Genomic DNA, 23150 nt, shown 5'->3' with positions numbered 1-23150 from the left:
GGGCGGGGCCTGATCAGGGCGGAAAAGGCCTGACTCCGCCCTTCCCAGGCCGTTCAGTCCGCGAAGCTGTCCGCGGCTTCCGGGAGGGCCCGTGCCTCTCCTCGGCCGCCGTAGTTGAATGGAAAAAACAAAACAAAACACGGTTTCCCGGCAACGAGAAAACACAACCTGAACCATCAGCTCCAGCTCTGAGAGACCTGAGAGGTGAGGCGGTTTACCCCGTTTCCTTTCCGAAATCGAGACCTCGCCTTTTCCCTTCGCCTCTCGTATTCTCTCAGGATCCCCGCCGCATTCTGGGAAGCCTAGGGCAGACTGGGAGCCAAGCAGCGAGTCCGAAATCCCAGATCCTCGCCGTGCCGCCCCCGACTAGACCAGTGTTCCCCCTCCGACCGCCCTCCACTCCCCACGTTAGTTCAGAGTCTTTTCCTTTTCACAACCCTAGAATGACTCAATGCCTCATTTCCTGTTCCCTCAAAATAAGAAGGAAAAACTCTATAGATTCGGCCTCATTTTAATTCTGACTCATTAAAACTCTATAGATTCGGCCGACTAGTCCCCCACCTAGACCCCTACCACGGCTTCCGGCCTTATTCGGCATTGATACTCTCACAAACAGGCCAGGTCCCTGAGTGTTGTTTGCAGACTCAGTAGCCCATCCCGCTGCTTAGCAGCTATCCTTATCTGACCCTTGTATTCCAAGACAGGAAGAGAAGACCGGGTCGAGACAAAACCAGAAAATGTAAGCATCCCCAAACTTTGCAGGCTGGAACTGCAAAATCATGACTTTGCCCCCAGCCGCTCTGTCCCCACTGCCCCTTCCAGAGTATATAGATGCTTCAACGAGGCATTGTAGGTCATGCTTCAAAAGTGGAAGCTAAGGGAACGACTAAGTGTGAAACTTAATTCACTCGACAAATTAATTTCTATAACAAGGACTAGGTTTTTTTTCCTCTGTTTTTTTAATTTTAGACCTTAAACAGGGTCTTTTCGGCAATTTAAGATGAATTTTTAACAATCATTCTCTCTAAATTCCTGTGGGATAGGAAAAATTACCATTTTAAAGACAAAGAGGGAGGAAATTATTTTTAAAAAATAATTTCACCTATTAAATATTTTTAATATTCTAATAATGGAAAAATTCAAAACTCTTTGGAAGAAATGGATGGACTTGGGCTGTGTTGGGGAAAAAAAGGACTGAAGTCCAGAAATTTGGAGTCTCAGAAGTAATTTGTTGTCATAGTTGTGATTATATAAGTAAAATCAGACAAATTTAAAGACAGTACTCTTTAATGAATCTCTAGGTACAATAGGCAGTTCCTCCCAAGGAGATGTCGATTCCATTCTCCAACACCCACTACCGAATTCCACAAGGATTTGGGAATCTTCTTGAAGGGCTCACACGCGAGATTCTGAGGGAGCAACCGGACAATATACCAGCTTTTGCAGCAGCATATTTTGAGAATCTTCTAGAGAAAAGAGAGAGTAAGCTTTTTTAAAATCGGCATTTTTTAAAAAATAAGAGACTAAGCATTTGATTATGGTGAGACCTGCTTAAGACCATTCCTATTCCACAGAAAGCCTTTATGGGGCAGGTATCTTCAACTAACAGTTCTTGCTATTTGAAACAGCATGTGCCTTTTTGACAGGCTCTCTTAAATCACATTATTTCACATTATTGAAGATTACTGTTTATCACTCAGACCCTCTTCTTTGTATTTCTCATGGACACGTGGGGTGGAAGAGGAGCTCAGGAGAGCACCCACTCTAGCTGTCTGTTTTCCAACATGCTGTTCCTATGCCTCCCAGGCAGTTGACTGTCTATTCTTCTTGGGAGGAGAGTTTATGGTTTTCTTTACATTTTGACTCTTTTTACTTGAAAGTATTATTAAGTGTTGTAAAAAAAATAATTCTGTACTCCTTAGATTCAATAAGTTGGTATTCACAGGGGTATATGAAACTGTTCCTCAATAAAGGCACAGAGAAAAACTGCTTTGAAAAGTGAACTTCCAGCTTTGGAAGGTAATTTATATTCTTTTTCTATATTTCCAAGGTTCCATCCTGTCCAGAGACTAAGATTCCTGCCAACTGTGACTCTTTGGTTGAGAGCTAAAGCAGAGTTTCTTCACTTCCATAAATAAAATTTCTAAATTCCCAGCTTTGACGGTTCATGACAATCAAGACCTGACCCACTGGTCAAAATGAGAATTATTACAGCTATAAGTTTCTATTAAAAACCCTGACTAGAACAACCATTTTGTTTAAGCTGTCATCATTACTTTTGATTACAGTATTCCAACAGAGTAGTAAAGATGACTAGAAATAGTCACAAGCAAATAAACATTCCATTTTTAATCATTTTACAATTTATTGTTACTTGAGGAAAGAACCCGAATATTCATCATAGAGGATTTTTTGAATAAACTTGAGTACATCTACACTACTGATTAATGTATAGCTGTAAACAAACAAACAAAAATGGAACGAAGAAGAGCTCTATGATGTTATGCAGTGACCCTCAGGATGTATTAAGTGATAAAAGTAAGGTGGAAAAAAATGTATTTAGTATGCTACCAATTATCTAACAAAGAGGTGTTGATATGAATACATAACCATTCATTTATATTTTTTAAATGGAAGAATAAATCTTTAAAAAATTAACATTTACCTCTAAAAAAAAAAAAAGCAAAAAAACATTTACCTCTAGCAGGAGAAGGAACAGAGAGCAGAGGGAACAGGACAGAAGCTAGACTTGTCTGAATACATCTTAAATTCAAAATCATATATGTTTCACATAGTTATAAAATAGAATTAAATTTTTTAATTGTTAAGCAATTTCTAAATTTAGAAGCAAAGTGAAACAAATGAACCTAACTAGTATTAAATGGGTAACATAACCACACAAAAAAGAATTATTTCAAGAGACTTTATAACACAGTACTTTGTGCATTCCTGGTGGATACAGCCTAAAAATAAAATGAAGTTTTTAAAAAAAATCTTAAATTGTTTTCAGTTATCACTGAAAATAATAATATTTAATCATATTATAGTGCAGTTATTCTGTAATTTTTATATATTGTAGAACATAGCAAATAAGTAACTGTCCTACTGTTATTAGGAATAGGATTTTTAGTGTAAGAAAAATGACATACAAATATAAAAATGAAAGAAATTGATAAAATCCCATAATTCTAAATTTGAATTGAAAAATATCATCAGACTTCATGATATATTTTCTCTTTGAAAAGTGAAAGTATTATTTTCTAGCTCTCTATATTTTTTAAAGGCCTCAAAACAATGACCAACCCAGTCCCAGTGAGCACCTAGTCCCTAGACTTTGGCCTCCAACTACCATCTTCCAGGAACCAGAGCTTCTTGGAGAACTAACCAATCCCATAAACTGGGCAGGAAATATGCAAGATGAGCCTCAACACCTTGCCATTCCAGAAAATAAGAAAACTATCAAAGATTATGAGTTGTTTCCAAAGGACTCAGGAACATCTGAGCACCTGAATAAGCCCCTACTGGCCAATTTTGGACAATTAGAGCATCAATAACATTAATAAATGCAGTGGATTGAAATTCGTTCAATTTGTTAAATATTCATTAATTCATAATTATTTACTAAAAAAGAAAATCAAGAAAACTCGTTGAGAGGATCCTAAGGAACCAACTGATTAATCTGAAAACTGGTAAATAAAGGAAAAGAATCAAACCTTTAACCTACCTTTTATGTAAGAACTGTATTTCAGGGTAACCAAACAGGGAAAGTATTTTTTATTGAGTACTCCAGAAATAAAGAAGTAATGATCAAATTAGAATATTGCCATTTTGCAACCCTAAAGAAATGATCTAAGCAGTCATCATCAATGGGCCCATAAAAATTGTATAAAGAGAAACAACCAGATATTATATATCTCCTGGCAGAATTATACCGCGCTACTTATGAAGTATTCTTGAAAAAAAAAACTCAAACCTGAATCAGATAAGACCTATAGATCTAACTAGCAATCTACAGGAAATTCAAAGGCAGAGGAACTTGGTAAAAAATCATAACGGGAATGAAATCAGATATCTAAACTGTGGAAAACTCCAAAGGAAAAATGACTCAATTTCCTCAACAAATAAATTGCAAGGAAAAAAATGTGGGGTGGGAGGTAGGGAGGTTTCAATTATAAGAGATTTAAAAGACATAACAAAAGGCTCTGTGTGCCCATTGTTTGGGTCCTGATTTGAACAAATCAGCAGTAAAAAAATAAATAAACAAAAATATATTAGACAATGGGAGAAATTTGGATAGTTGATGATATTAAGGAATTATTGTTAGTAGTTTTAGGTGTGATAATGGTATTGTGGCTTTACATCTTAGAGATGCATACTGAAGCAAGTATTTGTAGATAAGATAGTAGGATGCCTGGGATTGGCTTGAAAATAATCAGAAGAAAGGGCAGGAAAGTGAGTGAAGTTACAAATAAAATAAGATCAATCATGAGATTATAATTGTTGAATCTGAGTAATGTGCTCATGGAAATTTGTTATTATCCTCTCTACTTTCTAAATCTGAAATTCTTCATAATGAAAAGTTAAAGAAAAATTCTGTTTAAATACTTCTATGTCAACTGACTACATAATATGCCTAATTTTTAAAAAACTTCTCCCATCCTTCACTTTTCCAAACTTCCTTACTATTTAACATTTATTTTTGTTACATTTTCCCCCATGTTTGCTAATACATAATGTTTCCATAATTATATAACGATAAATTTCTATACTTATATTTAAGTATTAGCATTTGTTCTCTGTCTCTCCCATTTTACTGTAAACTCTGAAAGCAGCAATTAGGTTTTTTAACTGCCTTTCTAAATATCCTCAAGCGTTCATCTAATGTTTAATTCATCATCATATATTTAATAATCACTGGTTATATCTACAGCAGTAGGCTGTGTACAGCGTCAATAAAATTTTCAACTGGCAGTAAAGGACCTATAATTTGAAAAAGAAAACATTTTATGTTACTAGTCTACATTTACTTTAATGAACTCAAAGTAAGTCTGAAATTATTATATTTTTGTTATTTAGAAACCAACTTTGATCCAGCAGAATGGGCGACTAAGGTAGATGACCGCTTCTATAACAACCATGCATTCAAGGTATGGTCCCGTGAAGCTATTGGATTTGGTTAATTCTTCTTCCTGTCTCCGATACAGAGATTATTGGGATCTCCCAAAATCATGAATATTGTGAGAGGCATCACAAATATCTTATGAAACCTTTTTGATTGTGCTGTTCTTTCTGGCAAGAAATTCTTTTCTAAGGTTTCTGCATCGTGTACAGTACTTAGGTTAAATTTAAAGATGATCAACAGGAAGCACGTACTTGAAAGTGAAAGAATAATTACTTTCATTTGTTGTTCCAATGTTATTGAGTATCACAGTGCTTATCAATAGCAGATACCCAATAAATATTGGTTGAATTAATGAATGATATTTCATAAAATAAAACGCTGTTTGTCCAATTATTTCATTATCATTGACGTCTTACAAAAGACTGATTAGAATTAAAGATGGTAATGGTATAGAGTCTTCTTTATTAAGCCAATCTGTTCAGAGAGTCTATCTTCTCTTTAGCAGCATTCTCAGAACCAGTCTTTCTCAACCAAGACGCCTCAAAATAATTAAGCCCTAAGCCAAAGGCATCCATTGCACGTAAGGAATCAATGTCTCTTCTTTGTATCTAGAATGATTCTATTTATGTACCATCCTTTGGGAAATTGAGAAAAATAATCACTTCAAGATTCTGTGTTCTATGATCCCAATGAGGAACACCGGTTGAGAAAGGCTGTGTATGATCCAGCGTCATTGCCTCCAACTGGCAACTTGGTGGAAATTCAATCTCTGGCTCTACCCCAGCTAGAGGTTAAATTTTAACAAGATCCACACAGTAACTTGTAGGTACATTAAAATCTGAGAAGCAGTACTCTAGGCAAGTATGATAATAATTAGCCGTGAAGCAGCAGCAGATAGTAGAATTAAAAGGAGTTAACAAAGGTCACATGTTGATGGTGTTGCACAGTAGATTTGGGGGATTTCCTGAGGAAATCCCCCTGTCACTTATTCCATGAATTCAAAAGTGAAGTTCCATCCATCTGTGCCTGCCAGATATGAGGGTGTTCTGTTTATTTCCATTTAAGTAGATTCTCTGTGTTCATGTTTTATTGAAATCAAAGGAATAATGTTGAAAAATGTTAAATCTTATTCACATAGCAATTTTAGAGTGGTTTTTCTTCTTTTGAATTCTAAAGGCTTTATTTGATTAGCTTATATGTGCTTAAATTTATGTTTTATGAATTAAAGAAGCTCTTCCCATAAGGTTTTGAATTAACCATGCTTCTATTCTGGAGTAATATTTCAGTAACCATGTCAAAATAAATGGAGCTGGTTTCCATTTTTTTCTATTTAAATCCTTCCCTACAGCAAAACTTACTTCTTTGACTCAGTTTTTAATCTACAAACATTAAAAAGTCAACTTGACCTCATACTATGGAATACAATAGCATTTATTTCATTCCTGTTTGAGAAACCATTGGCACCTCTTTTTTATTCCTTGTTCAGGATTCATTACAGCATCATATCAACTTTTAGTTTAAGACAATGGTTTGTTTTTAATATAAAACAATATTATACACATTCCAAAAACAAAAGATCAAACTTTTTTTAACCAATTCCTTGGTCTTTAATATTTGTTTATGCATATTCCCTTGAGAGTTTTCTTTTATCCCTTTTCCCAACCTACTTTCCTTGTTAAAAAATATGTGTTTAATTCCCACCACTTATCAATAACTTAAAGTAATATTTAATTACCTTTAAGCAGTTTGATCCAAGACTTTACTGTTTTGGAAATATTGTCTATTTGGCCCTCTCCCCTCTAGGAGCAAGAACCACTGGAGAAATGTGAGCCTGAAAAGGAAAAGTCTCAGACATCTATGAAAGAGGTGACAGCCTTAGTAAGTTATATTTTCCATGTACTATTGGATTCCTACAAAGAATGACATCCCTCAATTTAAAATTATCCTCCAAATATGAATCCAGTCTGTTATCCATATTGCTAAAATCATGATTTTGCTTTTTAGATAACTAGCACCAGTGATATACTAACTGGTGGATCAATTTTAGCCGTGCCTCTTATAAAGGAAAACTCATTGTTCCCCTTAAAAATAAAATCTTATTTTCCAAGATTATGGAAGAAGATTATGAATGGGAAAATCTCCCCAAGGGGAAGAACAGACAAAAATCACAGCCTCAGTCTTTTTTTTTTAATTTTTTATTGAGGCATAGTTGCTTTACAATGTTGTGTTAGTTTCTGCTGTACAGCGAAGTGAATCAGCTATGCGTATACATATATCCCCTCTTTTTTGGATTTCCATCCCATTTAGGTCACCACAGAGCACTGAGTAGAGTTCCCTGTGCTATACAGCAGGTTCTCATTAGTTATCTATTTTATACACAGTGGTATATATATGTCAATCCCAATCTCCGAATTCATCCCACCCCTTCCCCCCACTGGTGTCCATACATTTGTTCTCCACGTCTGTGTCTCTATTTCTGCTTTGCAAATAGGTTCATCTGTACCATTTTTCTTGATTCCACACATATGTGTTAATATACAATATTGGTTTTTCTCTTTCTGTCTTACTTCACTCTGTATGACAGTCTCTAGGTACGTCCACGTCTCTACAAATGACCCAATTTTGTTCCTTTTTATGACTGAGCAATATTCCATTGTATATATGTACCACATCTTCTTTATCCATTCATCTGTTGATGGACATTTAGGTTGCTTCCATGACCTGGCTATTGTAAATAGTGCTGCAGTGAACATTGGGGGTGCATGTGTCTTTTTGAATTATGGTTTTCTCAGGGTATACAGCCTCAGTCTTCATCCTTCAGATTCACCTTCCACTTCAGGAACTTTTCACTAACTTTTCACTAACTAACTTTTCATCACCACACAGTGGTAAAGGTTCAGACATAACAAAAGGAAGCTCATGGGGAATTGCATACAGCCAAATAAAATGGGTTTACACAATGAGTCCTACTCATCTTCCATGCATTTCGCTCTACAAAAATGACTTCCTGCCTGACAGCCTACATTCAAGCAACAATGGGTTAGGCTCGGTCCACTCTCAAGGATGCCTGTATTCAGTGGTGTGCTAAAGCCAGCTCTTAAGAGACAGTCATGCACATATGTACACAACCCCGTGTTCAATAATATCACTTTGATAGCTTGAAATCAGCCACAGTGGGAGTATTAAGATCATGATAAATACTACAAATCAGGACCAATTTTTTTTTCTGGAGAGCTAGTTGTTAAACGTTTACCAGGATGTCACTGCCTATATGCTTCATAGTCCAGATTCAAGAGGACCAAGCCTAGTGAGAAAGAAGAACTCACAGTCTACAGTGTTGAAGGCCAAACTTCTGAGTTTCTTTTCATGTATTAATGTCCCAGTTAGTTACCCAATAATTGACACCCAAAATGGGCAATCCCCCTCCAGGAATACCTTACTTCCTACCCAGTGGGTCATAAGTTTACCTTATAACCTTTGTAAGTCATCTCAGAATTATATCAGTGCAACTCAGTCAGCCTGACATTAGCATAAGATGCAGTGGGAGGTCAGGAAAGAAGGAAGGTAGTGTCATTTCCTTACATCTTTAATAGGTGCCCTTACACAGGTTTTTATGACTTTGAATTGAGAGCCCATTGATTTCCAACTTCAGCATAATTCATTTGCCCACATTAGGGCATCATCTCAGAGGATTTTATACCAATCTGTTTGCATATTAAAGTTTAAGAGCTAGGGGCTTCCCTGGTGGCACAGTGGTTGAGAGTCCGCCTGCCGATGCAGGGGACGCGGGTTCGTGCCCCGGTCCGGGCAGATCCCACATGCCGCGGAGTGGCTGGGCCCGTGAGCCATGGCCGCTGAGCCTGCGCGTCCGGAGCCTATGCTCTGCAACGGGAGAGGCCACAACAGTGAGAGGCCCGCGTACCGCAAAAAATAAATAAAAATAAAGTTTAAGAGATAGATTTGCCTCTTTGCCATGGGGGGAGGGGGTGGTTGAACAACCCAAAGGTCCATTAGTAGGAGAATGAGTAAATAAATCAAAGTATATCTGTACAATGGTATCATAAAAAAAAAAAAAAGGAATGGGCAGAATTATATACTGAATAACATAAAAAAAGGGAAAAAGGGAACCAAGATACATTGTTACATGGGAAAAGTAGCTGCAGAACATTGTGATTAGCATGATCTCATTTTTTTAATAAAAAGGCAAATATATACCCATATGAATACATTTGTATATAGAGAAATTTTAGAAGGATATATATACTCAATCCATGATGATGGGTTACCTTTTAGGTATAGGATTTGGGAAGATGGAGAAAATTTCACTACCAGTGGTATTTAAGTTTTTAAATGTATATGTATCACTTTTTTAATTTAAAAAATATATTAAAAGCTATATATCTATTGACCTGTACACTTAAGATCTGTGCATTTCACTCTCTGTAAATTATACCTAAATTTTTTTTAAAAAGGAAGCTGTGTACAAAAATTCAACCAACCATGTTAAAACTGATTTTATTGGACTAAATGGATTCCTCTTTGGCATTTCATTTTAAATGTATGATTTTAATTAGCTAATCATTGAGAAATTAAAAATAATCCATTTTGTGTAATCATGATTATTTTGAAACAGCACATTTACTATTCTTCTTGGCTTTTTTTTTTTTTTTTTTTTTTTTTTTTTGCGGTACGCGGGCCTCTCACTGTTGTGGCCTCTCCCGTTGCGGAGCACAGGCTCCGGACGCGCAGGCTCAGCGGCCATGGCTCATGGGCCCAGCCGCTCCGCGGCATGTGGGATCTGCCCGGACCGGGGCACGAACCCGTGTCCCCTGCATCGGCAGGCGGACTCTCAACCACTGCGCCACCAGGGAAGCCCCTTCTTGGCATTTTTACCCTGCTTCAAGGATTCTCACTTATTTTCCCCAAAAAAATGTTGAATAGGAGCTGTTTTGCGGGGAAGAAGTTGGCAATGATCTTTTATTGCAGAGACATATCAAAGAGTGACAAAACAAGATGTCTGATATTTTGGCATTCACCATTTGGTACATATACAACGTGATGATATATAAAATTCCTTCAGGAAGCAACCCATCTCAATTGTTACATCCCTAAGTTGATTAAGTTTATACACTTATTTTTATAGCATCAAAATATGAGATGCTTAAGAAGTCTCTTACTTTTTCTCCTCTCTGAGAATGAATCTTCTGAAAAAGACAAGGACATGGAGGAAAATGCTGCTATCAAAATCCAAGCAGCCTTCCGGGGACACTTAGCCAGAGAGAAGGTAAAGAAAATGAAATCGAGTGATCTTCAAGAAAAAACAGAGGAAAACGAGTGAGGAGGCTGGCTTTACACCCCAGAAAACACGAAAAAATCCAAATCCATCAACCTTGTTGTGACTGTCTTATTTTTCTTAATAAGTGAGATTTGAGGTAGTGAAATAACATTTGTTGCTGTTGTGAAAATCTGTCGCGAGCATGTGTTTAATAAACATGCCATTGAACCCATGCCTCTTGAAGACTTCTCTGAGATCATGAGTCTTATTTATACTTCTCCCAGGTCTATGTCTAGAGACCCTTGGATTTAGAGTTACAAAGCTGGAGTATCTGAGTTTTCAGAGATCTCAGAGGCTGTGTGATTCAACCATTATCTAATGAATAACTCCTCTCTATCACATCCCTGAAAAATAGTCCTTTGGCTCCTCTTTCACTCCCAGTAGTAGAGAATTCCACTGCTTTTCAAAGATAGTCCATTTAATTTTTGAATAACTCAAATTATTAGAAGACAAGTTGAGTCAAAAATCTGTCTCCCTGTAAGTTTCACCCATTGGTTTTCATTTGTCATGTATGCAATCTTTTATTGAAAAAAAATGTATTGTGCACAATTCATGTGCTGGGATTTAGTAGTAAATATCTGCTCTTACACTCATGCAGCTGTTGACAGTTTTCTTTTTTTTTTTATTGTCTTGCTCTCCAGAACCACACAGAATAAGACTAATGCATAACATTTGCAAAAAACAAAAGTTATCATAACATCATAAATGCTCTCTTCTTTAGCTAAAACTTCCCAAGTTTCTTTAATGTGTAAATGATAATACCTATTTCACAAACTCAGGAGCCTATGCCTTTTTTTTTTTTTTTTCCAATGAACCATTCAAGCTACTGGTGCCTTATTTTTAGAAAGTTCAGTTTTCCCTTTTTGAGGCTTCCCCACCCTAGAATATCCAAGAAACTGCAGGGTTCATGTCTTAGACCAAAAGATGCAGTTCCCTTCCCAAAACAAAATGGAGAGAAAGTGGAGTCTTAACATTTAATTAATGTTGTTGCCGTCTATGAGCAGCAGACTGAGGTAATGTCCTGGCTGGTTAATATTCCTGTCTGCACCACAATGGATGTCCCAGGCTTTGGTTCTAGGGTGAGACCTCTCTTAGTTCATAGTCACACAGCCATTATTCCCCAAAGCTCAATAACATGCTTGGGCGGCTCAGACTTGAAGAGCTTCTAAAACCAGCCATATGTTATGCACATCAACTGCATACACTGAGATCCTTGTCTTAAGCTCAGACATTATCTTTTTGCAAAGCAGAAAGGTACCCCATTTGAGTTACCCGATTGCCCTGTCCTATCAGAGCCTCTATTAGGCTCTACAACAGAAGTTCACCCAAGTGATCTTCTCCACCCAAATACAGACGACTTATGCCAATGATTTCCAGGTTGTGACATTCATCCTCTGATCTCCACTCACCTCCAGGCAGCCATCCCTCTTCCAAGGTCTTACTGCCAGTAGAGAGCTATGTGCTAGCTAAACACAAGTCTCTAATACCCAATGGACCCCTTCCACCCATCCTTAACCCCCTTCTCCCAGGCTTAGAGAGAAAAAATTTAACTGTCTTCCAGGATTCCAGCTCTTCATTCCCTCATTCCATTCAAAGCACCTATTCCAATCCAACCACTTTCCACCCCAAACAAATTCATCCTGCTTGGGAGATTATCAAGGGGACTCCAAATTAGGCAAAGACTTGACTTCCCTGTCCTGGAGAGAAGACCAGAAGAGAAAAAGTTTTTTCCCAGTGAATATATAGCGGGGCAAAAAAAGGTACCAGTTAACTTTTTCAATAATTCTAATATACATGTGAAGTGATTAAAACTGTGCCTTCCATATAGTCAGTATATACACACACACACACACACACACACACACACACACACACACAAATCTAGGGATGGTGATATTTTTGGTGGAGGAGGAAAAGAAAGAGGAGAAGGTAGAAGAGGAATGGGTGTGGTGTGTTAGGACCATACATATGAATTAATACTTTATTTGCATGTGTCTGATTTTCCTCTTATCTCTCTGGCTGCTTCTTCTCAATCTCCTTTGCTGCTAATCCTTCAACTCCTCAACCACCAAATACTAAAATGCCCCGAGGCTCAGTCTTTGGACCTCTTTTCAAGTGATCATACATACCTGTGAATCTCATCCAGTCTCGGCTTTAAAAGCCACCTGCATACCGGTCACTCCCAGATGTGCACCTGCATATATTGGACCTTTCTCCACGCCAGCTCCAAACTTGTATAATCAACTGCCTACTGCACATCCCTATTTGGATGTTTATATGCAACTCAAACAACATGTCCAGTAGCATGTTTGTGCTCCTGATAATACCCCTCAAATCTTCAGTTCTCTCAGTTTTTCCCATCTCTGAAAAATGGCCATTCCAGTCTTCTGCTTGCTCAAGCCAAAAACCTAGAATTCATCCGCAACTCATCTCCTTCTCTCACACCCCGTTTACAATCTATCAGCAAAACCTGTGGACTCAGTCGCTAAAATATACCCAGAATCTGACCACTTCTGTTGTTACCACCCTGGTCCTTGTTCCCATCAGCTCTCTCATGAATTACTGCAGTTACCTCTATATTGGTCATTGCCACACTAATGCTGCACAACCCATTCCAAATTCAGTGATCTAAAACAATTATTTTTTCTCATGGACCTGTAGATCCATGTAGACTTTAGCTGAGCTGCGCTGGACTTCAAGCTTGAGAGTAGATTCAGGTCTGCTCTAAGCTAAGGGTTTGTGGGTTCGCTAGGGAAGGTCTGCTTCAAGCTGTGAGCCCAAGAGTCAATTGCAGTCCCTTTGCTTCATGTGTCCTATTCAGAGCCCATGCTGAAAATGCTACCCGGGGCATGCTCTTTTCATGGTGGTCACAGAAGCACAAGCGGGAAAAGCCAACATAGGAGAATATTTCAAGCTTTTGCTCCTAACACTTCCACTAACATCCCATTGACCAAACAAAGTCATGTGACCGAGCCCAAAGTCAAGAGGTGAGGAAATACACTGCTTACCATGCAACTGTGGCAAAGGCCTCGTGTATGCATAGTACTACTATGAAGAGGTAGTGAAGAGTTGTGAGGAACCAATAACTCAATCTACCACAGTCTGCACTCTTGGTTATAAATATTCACGTCCTTTTGACATGCACAATACATTCATTCCTATCCCATGGCCCCTAAAAGACCCATCAAATCCTTGAAGTCCAGGATCCACATCAGGTCCTGATATGGCTCTTCTTGATGTAGAGACCTATGAATTAAAAGAGCAAGTGTGTTGGGAATTCTCTGGCAGTCCAGTGGTTTCACTGCCGAGGGCGTGGGTTCGATCCCTGGTCAGGAAACGAAGATCCTACAAGCTGTGTGGCGTGGCCAGAAAAAGAAAAAAAAGCAAGTGTCTTCTCGTACGCCCAACATACCACAACTAATGGACAGGGATAACATAACCACTAAAAAGTACTCTCATTTATAAAGGAGAATAATGGAAGCAAATAGCAGTCACTGGTCCAAACCAATTATAAAATCCCACTGAGCAAAGGTCCTCAGGTTCCTCTATTTGGGGAAGGGAGATAATGTTTCATGATTAAGCGCTGGTTCTGCTCCCTAAGAATGACTGTCCAGTCTAGTCTCCATAGCTCTTATTTCTACAATCTAGGCAATCATTCTTTTTCTGTCATCTTCCATACATCTTTCCTTGGAAAGGGCATTGGAAAATTACCCTTTTGGGTGGATGTGTCTCAACCTGATTCCTGTCTGTAGAAAACCGAGAGTACAAAGATGTTTACATCTTGCACACCCTCAGCCTCTTTTAGTTGTTGGCAATGCTTTGCCAATAAACTTTTCCAAGAAACTTTGTGGGTTTTCTGTGTGTTTGACTCTAGTCAGCTCCATGTGTCAAAAGCTGCACTCACAATTTCTTTATAGATATGCTTCCCTCTCTCTCTAGATTTAATTCTATTGAGGAGTGAAGAATTGGAACCAATATTTCAATAAACTACAGCCTCGTAGCTGTCATAACTGATCTCCCCGCCTCCATTCTTTTCCCCTTTCAACACAGAGGCCAGAATGTCCTGTTATAATTTATGTCATATCATGTGACTGCTCTTCCTAAAACCCCCAGTGGTTTCTCATCTCACTCCGAGTCAAAGCTAAAGTCTTGATAACGGTCTACAGAGTTCTATGCAGATCTTGCCTCCCATTACCTCTCTAACCACTTTTCCTTACCTTTTTAATCTTTCTCCTTGTTTCTGAACACCATTCCATCCAACCTGTTTACTGCCTGTTTCCTGCTGCTGGAACGTATGCTCTTGGAGGATAGGGATTTGCTACTTTGTTCACAGCCTTTTTAACATGCAGCCAGAAAGGGTGAGTTATTTCTGGTGGCTTAAACAGAAGTGGGAGAAGTCCTAACAAATATCCCTTCTGTCAAACTATCTCTGATTGGGTTATACATCCATCCCTGAATGGATCATTGAGGTCTGGGGAAAATAATATGCTAATTGGAGTACACCGATCACCGTCAGATCCCGCCCCTGGGGTAAAGGGTCACCTGGGTGAAAGTCAAGGCAATTTGAAGTTCCTTGAGGGAAACAGAGTAATGTCAGGAGGAAGGGGTAATGGATGCCGGGCAGCAAACAACAAATACCCATCACAGTACTTTAATCCACATGGCTTCTCACTACACTGCGCCATTTATTAAATTTTTTGTCAAAACCAAAGGCTAGGGAAGCACCGAGAAAAAAGGAAATAGTTAAAGCAGTGAAGGAGGGGTTAACAAACACAGGCATGTAGAGATTTAAGTCGCCTGCCATAGAAATTGCAATGTGAACGGTGTTCCTTGGAGCTGTGCGATGCAAACAGGGGAATCTCCCAAAAGAAAGAGCTTTGGAGTCTAGGAGAATCTGAAAATCGTGTGAGAGAGAAAACACGGAAACCGTTTTCAAAATACATGCAAAATGTTGCTCTGTGAGCAGCCACGTGTGAGAGTTCGTGAACGTGAATTTTTCATAAAACGTTCGTATGAACACTGTACCTAGAGGATAGCAACCTTCTATCAAGATCATCAATCAGTCCTCTTTAATAAGTATAAGTCCAGTATAATCTGGAGGGACGTGCTCTCTGTTGCACTGTGTACGGAGCTCGATCCGTGTCTCTGTGAGTGAGAGGTGAGGCCCAGATAAGAATCTGATTGTTGCTGTCATTCCGCCTCTAAACATATATCATTCACTTCTTTTTTAAATCAGAGTAGATTTACTTTAACAAAATATGTTTACCTTTTCATACATTTATTCTAGTCCAGAACACTTTATTTTAATTTAAAAAAATATATTATTATTATTATTTTTTTTGGTCCTGCCATGCGGCAGGTCGGATCTTAGTTCCCTGACCAGGGATCGAACCCATGACCCCTGCGGTGGAAGCACGGAATCTTAACCACTGGACCATCAAGGAAGTCCCCATAACACTTTATTTTAAAATAATCTTCATCTTAAAGTACTGCATTTAAAAAAATATTTTAGAACGTGGGTCAATGTCAAAATTTTCTAATTAAGCAAACATTTATTTCAATGTTTAATAATTTTCCATACTTAATAATATCATTCACTTTTGTTGTTGTTCTAAAGCAAACGAAACACTGACTTCCCTAATTTCTCAATAAAATTAACCCAGTAGTTCCTCTCTGTACCTCAAAACAACTTGAGTTTGAGTCTCCTAACATTTGAAAACATTTCAGCAGGTACCATATTTTCTTCAACTGCGGGTTTTCTCCTATGAAATTCTTCCCATGATCTTATTTCATGGGAAGGAGGGGAGATTATGCAGGAGCCAGGTACTAATTTCCCACATGCAGCTCTCTCAACCTGAGGATATTTCTAAAGTGCAGTTTACAAACATAGAACTAGCACTTCGGCTCTTCATTTTTAGTCCTCTTTTCCCTCTCCCATCTATCTCTAAGGAGCGTATAATGACGACCCATTTTGTATCAATTTATGATGTTAATAAACCCATTTCCAATCTGAAGTGCTTTAGACACATAGAGCTACTGGGATCGACAGTTATTTATGCTTGTGAGGCTGTCAGAAGAGACTGAACATGCAAAATACAATATTTCACAATGTGAAACTATTTTCGTGAATGGAATATGCTTGGGAGTAACCAGTCTCTGTTGTGTAGAGCAAAAAAGCAAACCCCTGCCAGGTGATGATGTCACTGTGACTAAAATCTCAAGAGCCACCACACTCGTTACCAAACACCATGGCAGAGGATGGTTAACACTCCAAGACCAAGAAATCACCAGAGGAACTATATAAACACACTACCCCAAGGGGGTCAGATATAATGGAGAAGGTGTGAACATTGGCCATCATTCTCTCCCTGAAGACACCTGTCTCAGAGGCTTCTGACCAAGAACCAAGGCATTTTATTCCAGTGAAATTATATTACTACGAAGGAGGGCTCAGTTTGATAAACCAGGCATTAAACCGATTTTGGAAGCTATCAGAAAAACCTGTTTTTGAGACAGTAGAAAGCATGCTTGGCTGGAGACCTAACATGCGATTGGTAGAGAAACATGATCACTACAGTGCAATCCTGACGATGAGTTTAGAGTCACTTGCTTTCAGATTGCTTGGCTAACGTAAGCCTATGGTGTGCTGGCCAGACCTGCCTCCACCCCACCCCGCTTCTTCAGGACTGAAGGCCACTTCCTTTCTAAGAATTGCCTTCAGCGTTTGGGAGCCGCCTCAGCCTGGATTGCACCCTCGCTGGAGACAGCTTGCATCCAATGACTAGCCACTGCAGTGGTACAAGGACTGGGCCCTTTGCCTCAAACTGAAGCAACCCTGAAGGGCCAGCCCAGCCCATAGGACTGGCTGAGGCTGTGTTGCAACTTTATCACATTTCAACTTGGTCCCCTATCCAGTTCTGCTTCCCTACCATCCCTACAGGCGTTGGTCCTGAATATACTCTCCTATCAATCACTTCTACTCAAACTCGCTAAATTGTTGGTCCAAAAAACCATTCCCAGGGGACCCAACCTATGATAGGTAAGATGAAAATCTCTGACATATCTGCACATTTAAAAAGTCTTTTTTTTCTATTTAAAAAAAATTTTTTAACACTAATTGTTTTTAAAGGTTTTTTTTCTTTTTGATGTGGACCATTTATAAAGTCTTTGCTGAATTTGCTACAATATTGCTTCTGTTTTATGTTTTGGTTTTTTGGCCGCGAGGCATGTGGGATCTTAGGTCTCCCACCAGGGATCGAACCTGTGCCCCCTGCATTGGAAGGCAAAGTCTTAACCACTGGACTGCCAGGGAAGTCCCTAAAAAGTCTTTTCTTCATCTAATGTCATCTGCATAAAAATTCAATGATGGGCATACCTGCTGATCAGGGGCTAATCTATAACAGAAGAATATACATTTCTATTTATTCTCTAAATGACTTCTAATTACCACAATTCCAAATAGTAATACTATGTACTGAATTGCATCCCCTCCAAAATTCATATGTTGAGGCCCTAACCCCCACTGTGATTTATTTGGGGCCTTTGGGAGATAATTATGTTTAGATGAGGTAATGGTGGGGGGTTCCTTATTATGAAATTAAGTGCTCTTGTGGAAAAAAACACCAGATCTCTCTCTCTCTGTCTCTCTCTCTCTCTCTCTCTCTGTCTCTCTCCCTCCCTCCCTCCTTCCCTCTCTTTCTATAATAATGGAAGAGCTAATGGTGAGAGCTTAGCTTTGATTGACTATCGAATGTTAAAATGGGAAAGAGTAGTAAGGGTCACTTAGCTATCACTTTGGGCTTCATATCAGATTTTTCTGGGGGTGGCCATTTCTTGACTATCCAGTATCACTTCCACCATCCCCCTTTCTACTAGTACCTAGATTTTCCCGTTAATTTCTGCCCTTCATCAACACAGACCAAAAGTTGAGCCAGCTCTAGAAATAAATCCAGATCGGCTTAAGCCAATTAGCGCCTTCATCCCTCAGCCGGCTCTCATTATTCCAAGACCAGACATGCGATTTAAGCTTATCTAATTAGGATAGAAGCTCTCAACCAGGGGTGATTTCACCCCCAGGAGACATCTGACAATGCCTGGAGCCATTTGCTTGTCACACTCAGGGTGGGGAGCAGGAATGCTATTTGCATCTAATGGGTAGAGCCCAGGGATGCATCTTACCATCCTCAATGCTCAGGACAGACCCCACCTCCAAAATTAGACATAAAAATGTCATGTGGCTGCAAGGGAGAACAAGCTTTAGAATAAAGCTGACCCGGTAGGAAGTAGGGCAAAAAGAAAGACATCGTACCTGTTCTTTTAGTGATCATGTCAAGGACCTGCTGAATCAAAGCTGAAGTCCGAGGACTTTCCACTTGTATGAGCCAATTAATCCCCTTTATTTTTAATAGTTTTCAGCTGCAACTGATATGGTTCTAAACTTGTGAGTCCTGTGTAAAAGAATGAGAAGGAGAAATGTAGATATGAAACAAAAAAGGAAAAGAAAGGAAAGGACCCAAGATAGTGACTAAAGAGGGCAGCAGCTACAGCCTGATCTGCAGAGAAAGACAACAAGCTACTGTCCACCAATCAGGTGTTTCTGACCTACCAGTTGGGAGTTACTGGAATTAACAACGTAGAGGATGAAAGAAGTACACAAATCATGAGTCTTTCTTTCCTCAAGGGACCATAGATATTCATCAAGGAGATAAAACATACATCCACAAAAAGAATACAGGAAAGATGGAGAACGAATTTTTAAAACATAACACAAAAAGCACAAACCATAAAGGAAACATCTGATAAACATGATCACATTAAAATTTAAAACTTTCAAATATCAAAAAACACATAAGCAAAGTGAAGAACATAGCACAGAACGAGAGGAGATATTTGTAGTTCAAAATGCATAAAATTAACAAAGATTAGTATCCTGAATATAACTCCTACTTGGTATAAAAACTATGCATGAGAATATGGTAAACACTGAATTCATGATAGTGTTTACTGTGGGGGGAATGGAGGGGAGTAGGATTGGAGAAGGGAACCAAAAGGATCTCAGGTGTATACAGTTGTCCCTCGGGATCCTTGGGGCTTGGTTACAGGACTCCCCCATGGATACAGAGTGCCCATTGTGGATGTTTCTCTGTTTTTTTTTAATCTGAAGCAAATAAGGCGATGAATAAAAACAAATAAGACAATTTAATGAAGCTGGGTGATGGAAACATGAATTTTTTAATATTATCCTTTATTCTTATTTGTATGTTTCAAATATGTTTTACCAAAAATGTTTTATGAATTCCTGCAGATCATTAAGAGGAATAAATTTGACAAATAGACAAAAAATAAGAGCAGAAGAGGAAACCCAAGTCGAATAAGCAAACAGCAAAAACATGTTCGGCCTCCCCAGTAAGGAAAATGTAAATTAAACAATAATGAGATACAATTTCTCATTCATAAATTGGCAAAATTTAAGTCTGACAATACTAAGTGGATGATGTGGAACAGCCGGAACTCACTTATACTGCTCTTGGGAGTGAATGTAAATTGCCACAGTACCTGATAGACTTGTTGACAATAAGCATACCTGTCAGTGTTTAAGAAGGTCAGTATATAATACCTCTCTCTCCCCACCCCAAATTCTGAACCAACTGAGGGAAAGTAAGGAGGAAAACTGGGATCAAAAGATAGTGTTTATTATTTTTTTTGCGGTACACGGGCCTCTCACTGTTGTGCCCTCTCCCTTTGCGGAGCACAGGTTCCGGACCGCAGGCTCAGCGGCCACAGCTCACTCGCTCCGCGGCATGTGGGATCTTCCCGGACAGGGGCACGAACCCGTGTCCCCTGCATCAGCAGGCGGACTCTCAACCACTGCGCCACCAGGGAAGCCCAGATAGTGTTTATTTTTTGATGATGGTTATTCTGACTGGTGTGAGGTGATACCTCATTGTAGTTTTGATTTGCATTTCTCTAATAATTAGTGATGTTGAGCATCTTTTCATGTGTTTGTTGGCCATCTGTATGTCTTCTTTGGAGAAATGTCTATTTAGATCTTCCGCCCAGTTTTTGATTGGGTTGTTTGTTTTTCTGGTATTGAGCTGCGTGAGCTGTTTGTATATTTTGGAGATTAATCCTTTTTCCGTTGCTTCATCTGCAAATATATTCTCCCGTTCTGTGGGTTGTCTTTTCGTCTTGTTTATACAGAGTGAGGTAAGTCAGAAAGAGAAAAACAAATATCGTACATTAATGCACATATGTGGAATCTCAAAAAAAAATGGTATAGATGATCTTATTTACAAAGCAGAAATAGAGACACAGACATAGAGAACAAATGTATGGATATCAAGGGGGAAAGAGGTGGTGGTGGGTTGTATTGGGAGATTGGGATTGACATACATACGCTATTGATACTATGTATAAAATAGATAACTAATGAGAACCTACTGTATAGCACAGGGAACTCTACTCAATGCTCTGTGGTGACCTAACTGGGAAGGCAATCCGAAAGAAGAGGGGATATATGTATACATATAGCTGATTCACTTTGCAGTACAGTTGAAACTAACACAACATTGTAAAGCAATTATATGCCAATAAAAATTAAAAAAAAAGATAGTGTTTAGAAACAGAATATTTGGATGGGACTATGACTGAATTTGATCAGTAATTAATTCAGCTCAGGAATAGATAGACCATCTCCCACATATGGATACAGTTGCTATTTGGACTTCGTGTCTCCTCATTTAGTGAGAGAGTGAGAATGCTTTTGTGAGAAGGTGGAAGCACAGAGTGGATTTCGTTGTTTTAGGCACGCTCAGGTAGGCTTAGTGGGATGCATACATACCCAAGTACCTGAAAGAATAGATCATACTCGTTACCAAGCTAAGGTCCCTCAGCTTCAAGCCAGCCTTCCGGTTGGCTTCGTGATGCTGGGATTGGGCGCCGCACACCACACCTCTCCTTTGCGAGCTGGACCTCCTTTAGGCATTGACAATAGGCCATTAGGGAGACACTCCCAGGCTGGAGGAGGAGGATGGCACGTGCGCATTTCTCTCCACTTCCTGTTGGCTTCCTCTGCCTGTCGATGTCACATTGCGTCTTCCTCACCCCAGAGCAGTGTCCAGTCCAGAAGCAGCTGAGTCCAGCTTTCCAGCAGCCACACCCGGCCTCAGCCACCGTTGGAGACCCCAGCCCCAGCCAAGCGATGCTGCTCCTCCGAGGTCTGAGTTACAGCTGTGTGAGGCCCTTTCACTATGTTTCCAAGTTCTAATAACTCCAATTTCTTCTCTTTGTTCCTCCAGGCCTAGGGGGGGTAGCTGCTTCCTGCAATTTCTATCTCCATAACAGCTGAGATTCCCGTTAGCTTTTTCAGTCACTGTGTTAACAATTTTTACACCTGATTAACAATTCTTTATGTTATACTCTATCTATTAAGATAACTATAGAGGGTTTTGTTGTCTGATTACATGGTGTCTAATTCAAATGGGAATCAAAATATCAGATTTTTTTTCACTTAGAAGGGTGGAGTGCAGACTGCTGGATGAAGAGGGAAGACTGAACACATGCATCTAATTCTGTATCCTCCAGAAACCCCATGAAAACAACAGCAAATGGATTTTTTTTTAACATGCAAACATGAAATGAGGCAAAATCAACAAGTTTTGGAAGCTGGAAACTAGATTCAGCTGAACCGAGAAAGCCAAATCCCAAGCCCATGCGAGGAAGGCTGAGAATCAACAGAATTTGCACCGCAGCATTGGCAGGAATAGGCAGTACCAGTTAGTGAAAAGGGGGAGGCGACATAAAAGAAAATGGGGTAAAAGCTGCTTGAACAGCAGTTAGATCCTTAGATTCCTTTTCCCAGTCCATGCCACTGGGAACCTGTGCCCCACACCCTAGCAGAAATCTGGAGGTTTACATTCCGGAGAGAATAGAATAGCCCCTAGACTGAGAGATACAGGCCCACTTGAGGACAGAACCACCATGCCCAAAGAAGAATGTGGCGTGAGCACGTGCCACGGAATCGTGAGTCCAGAGACATCCAGCCCTCTTTCCCATTCATCCCCCAGGGCACAGGTAGAAGGATCCTAACCTTCCAGATGACAGACTGGAAGGCCCTTCTCTGAAGAATCTGACCTAAACATCTGACATTAGGGGTGCTCAACAAACAGCCCATCAACTCACTTTGAAACTCAAAGTCAACAAGACTACCCGCATGAGAGTGAGCATGATCCAATCAGTTCTCTGGTTCTTTACTCGTGAATGAAATCGTTCTTGATAGGCCAAGGATTTTGAGACATGAACATTTGGGCAAAGCCTCTAACATAGAAAACAGAGTTTTTTTTTTTTTTTTTTAGTTTAAAACAACAGAAATTTCTTCTCTCACAGCTCTGGAGGCTAGAAGTCCAAAATCAAGGTGTTGGCAGGGTTGGTTCCTTCTGGAGGCTCTGAGGGAGAATCTGTTCCATACGGCTCTCCTTCTGGTGGTTGCTGGCAATCCCTGGCATCCTTTGGCTTGTAGACACATTACTCCATCATCACATGGCCTTTTCCCTGTGTCTGTGTCCAAACTTCCCTCTTCTTATAAGGACACCAGTCATTAGATAAGGGTCCACCCTCATCCAGTATGACCTCATCTTTACTTGATTACATCTGCTAAGACCCTATTTCCAAATAAGGTCACATTCACAGAGAGGT

General features: G+C 39.4%; 1 protein-coding gene across 2 annotated transcripts; it reads left to right on the top strand.

The window, feature by feature from the left end:
* The first annotated feature begins 76 nt into the window (after positions 1 to 76).
* SPA17 (sperm autoantigenic protein 17) lies at positions 77 to 10629 on the top strand. 2 transcript variants are annotated; one of them, XM_082659858.1, is made up of 6 exons: positions 158 to 204; positions 701 to 739; positions 1302 to 1482; positions 5077 to 5147; positions 6926 to 7000; positions 10317 to 10629. In XM_082659858.1, the coding sequence occupies exons 3-6, from the start codon at positions 1329 to 1331 to the stop codon at positions 10458 to 10460; spliced, it is 444 nt and encodes a 147-aa protein (XP_082515984.1). In that variant the 5' UTR covers positions 158 to 204; positions 701 to 739; positions 1302 to 1328; the 3' UTR covers positions 10461 to 10629. The 2 variants fall into 2 exon arrangements, with proteins under 2 accessions (XP_082515983.1, XP_082515984.1); XM_082659857.1 differs by lacking the exon at positions 701 to 739 and having other exon boundaries at positions 77 to 204.
* The last annotated feature ends 12521 nt before the right edge of the window (positions 10630 to 23150 follow it).

This window comes from Grampus griseus (assembly GCF_964374135.1).
Source record: "Grampus griseus genome assembly, chromosome: 8".
NCBI classification, from domain to species: Eukaryota; Metazoa; Chordata; class Mammalia; order Artiodactyla; family Delphinidae; genus Grampus; species Grampus griseus.
This window is presented reverse-complemented; position numbering and strand designations above follow the sequence as displayed.

What these genes read in the sequence shown, in the direction of transcription:
- SPA17 (XM_082659857.1), top strand. Translation starts at nt 1,329, where the DNA reads ATGTCGATTCCATTCTCCAACACCCACTACCGAATTCCACAAGGATTT. An exon ending in TCTTCTAGAGAAAAGAGAGA is followed by an intron (nt 1,483 to 5,076) that starts GTAAGCTTTTTT and finishes TTTGTTATTTAG; the next exon opens with AAACCAACTTTGATCCAGCA. An exon ending in TGAAAGAGGTGACAGCCTTA is followed by an intron (nt 7,001 to 10,316) that starts GTAAGTTATATT and finishes CTCCTCTCTGAG; the next exon opens with AATGAATCTTCTGAAAAAGA.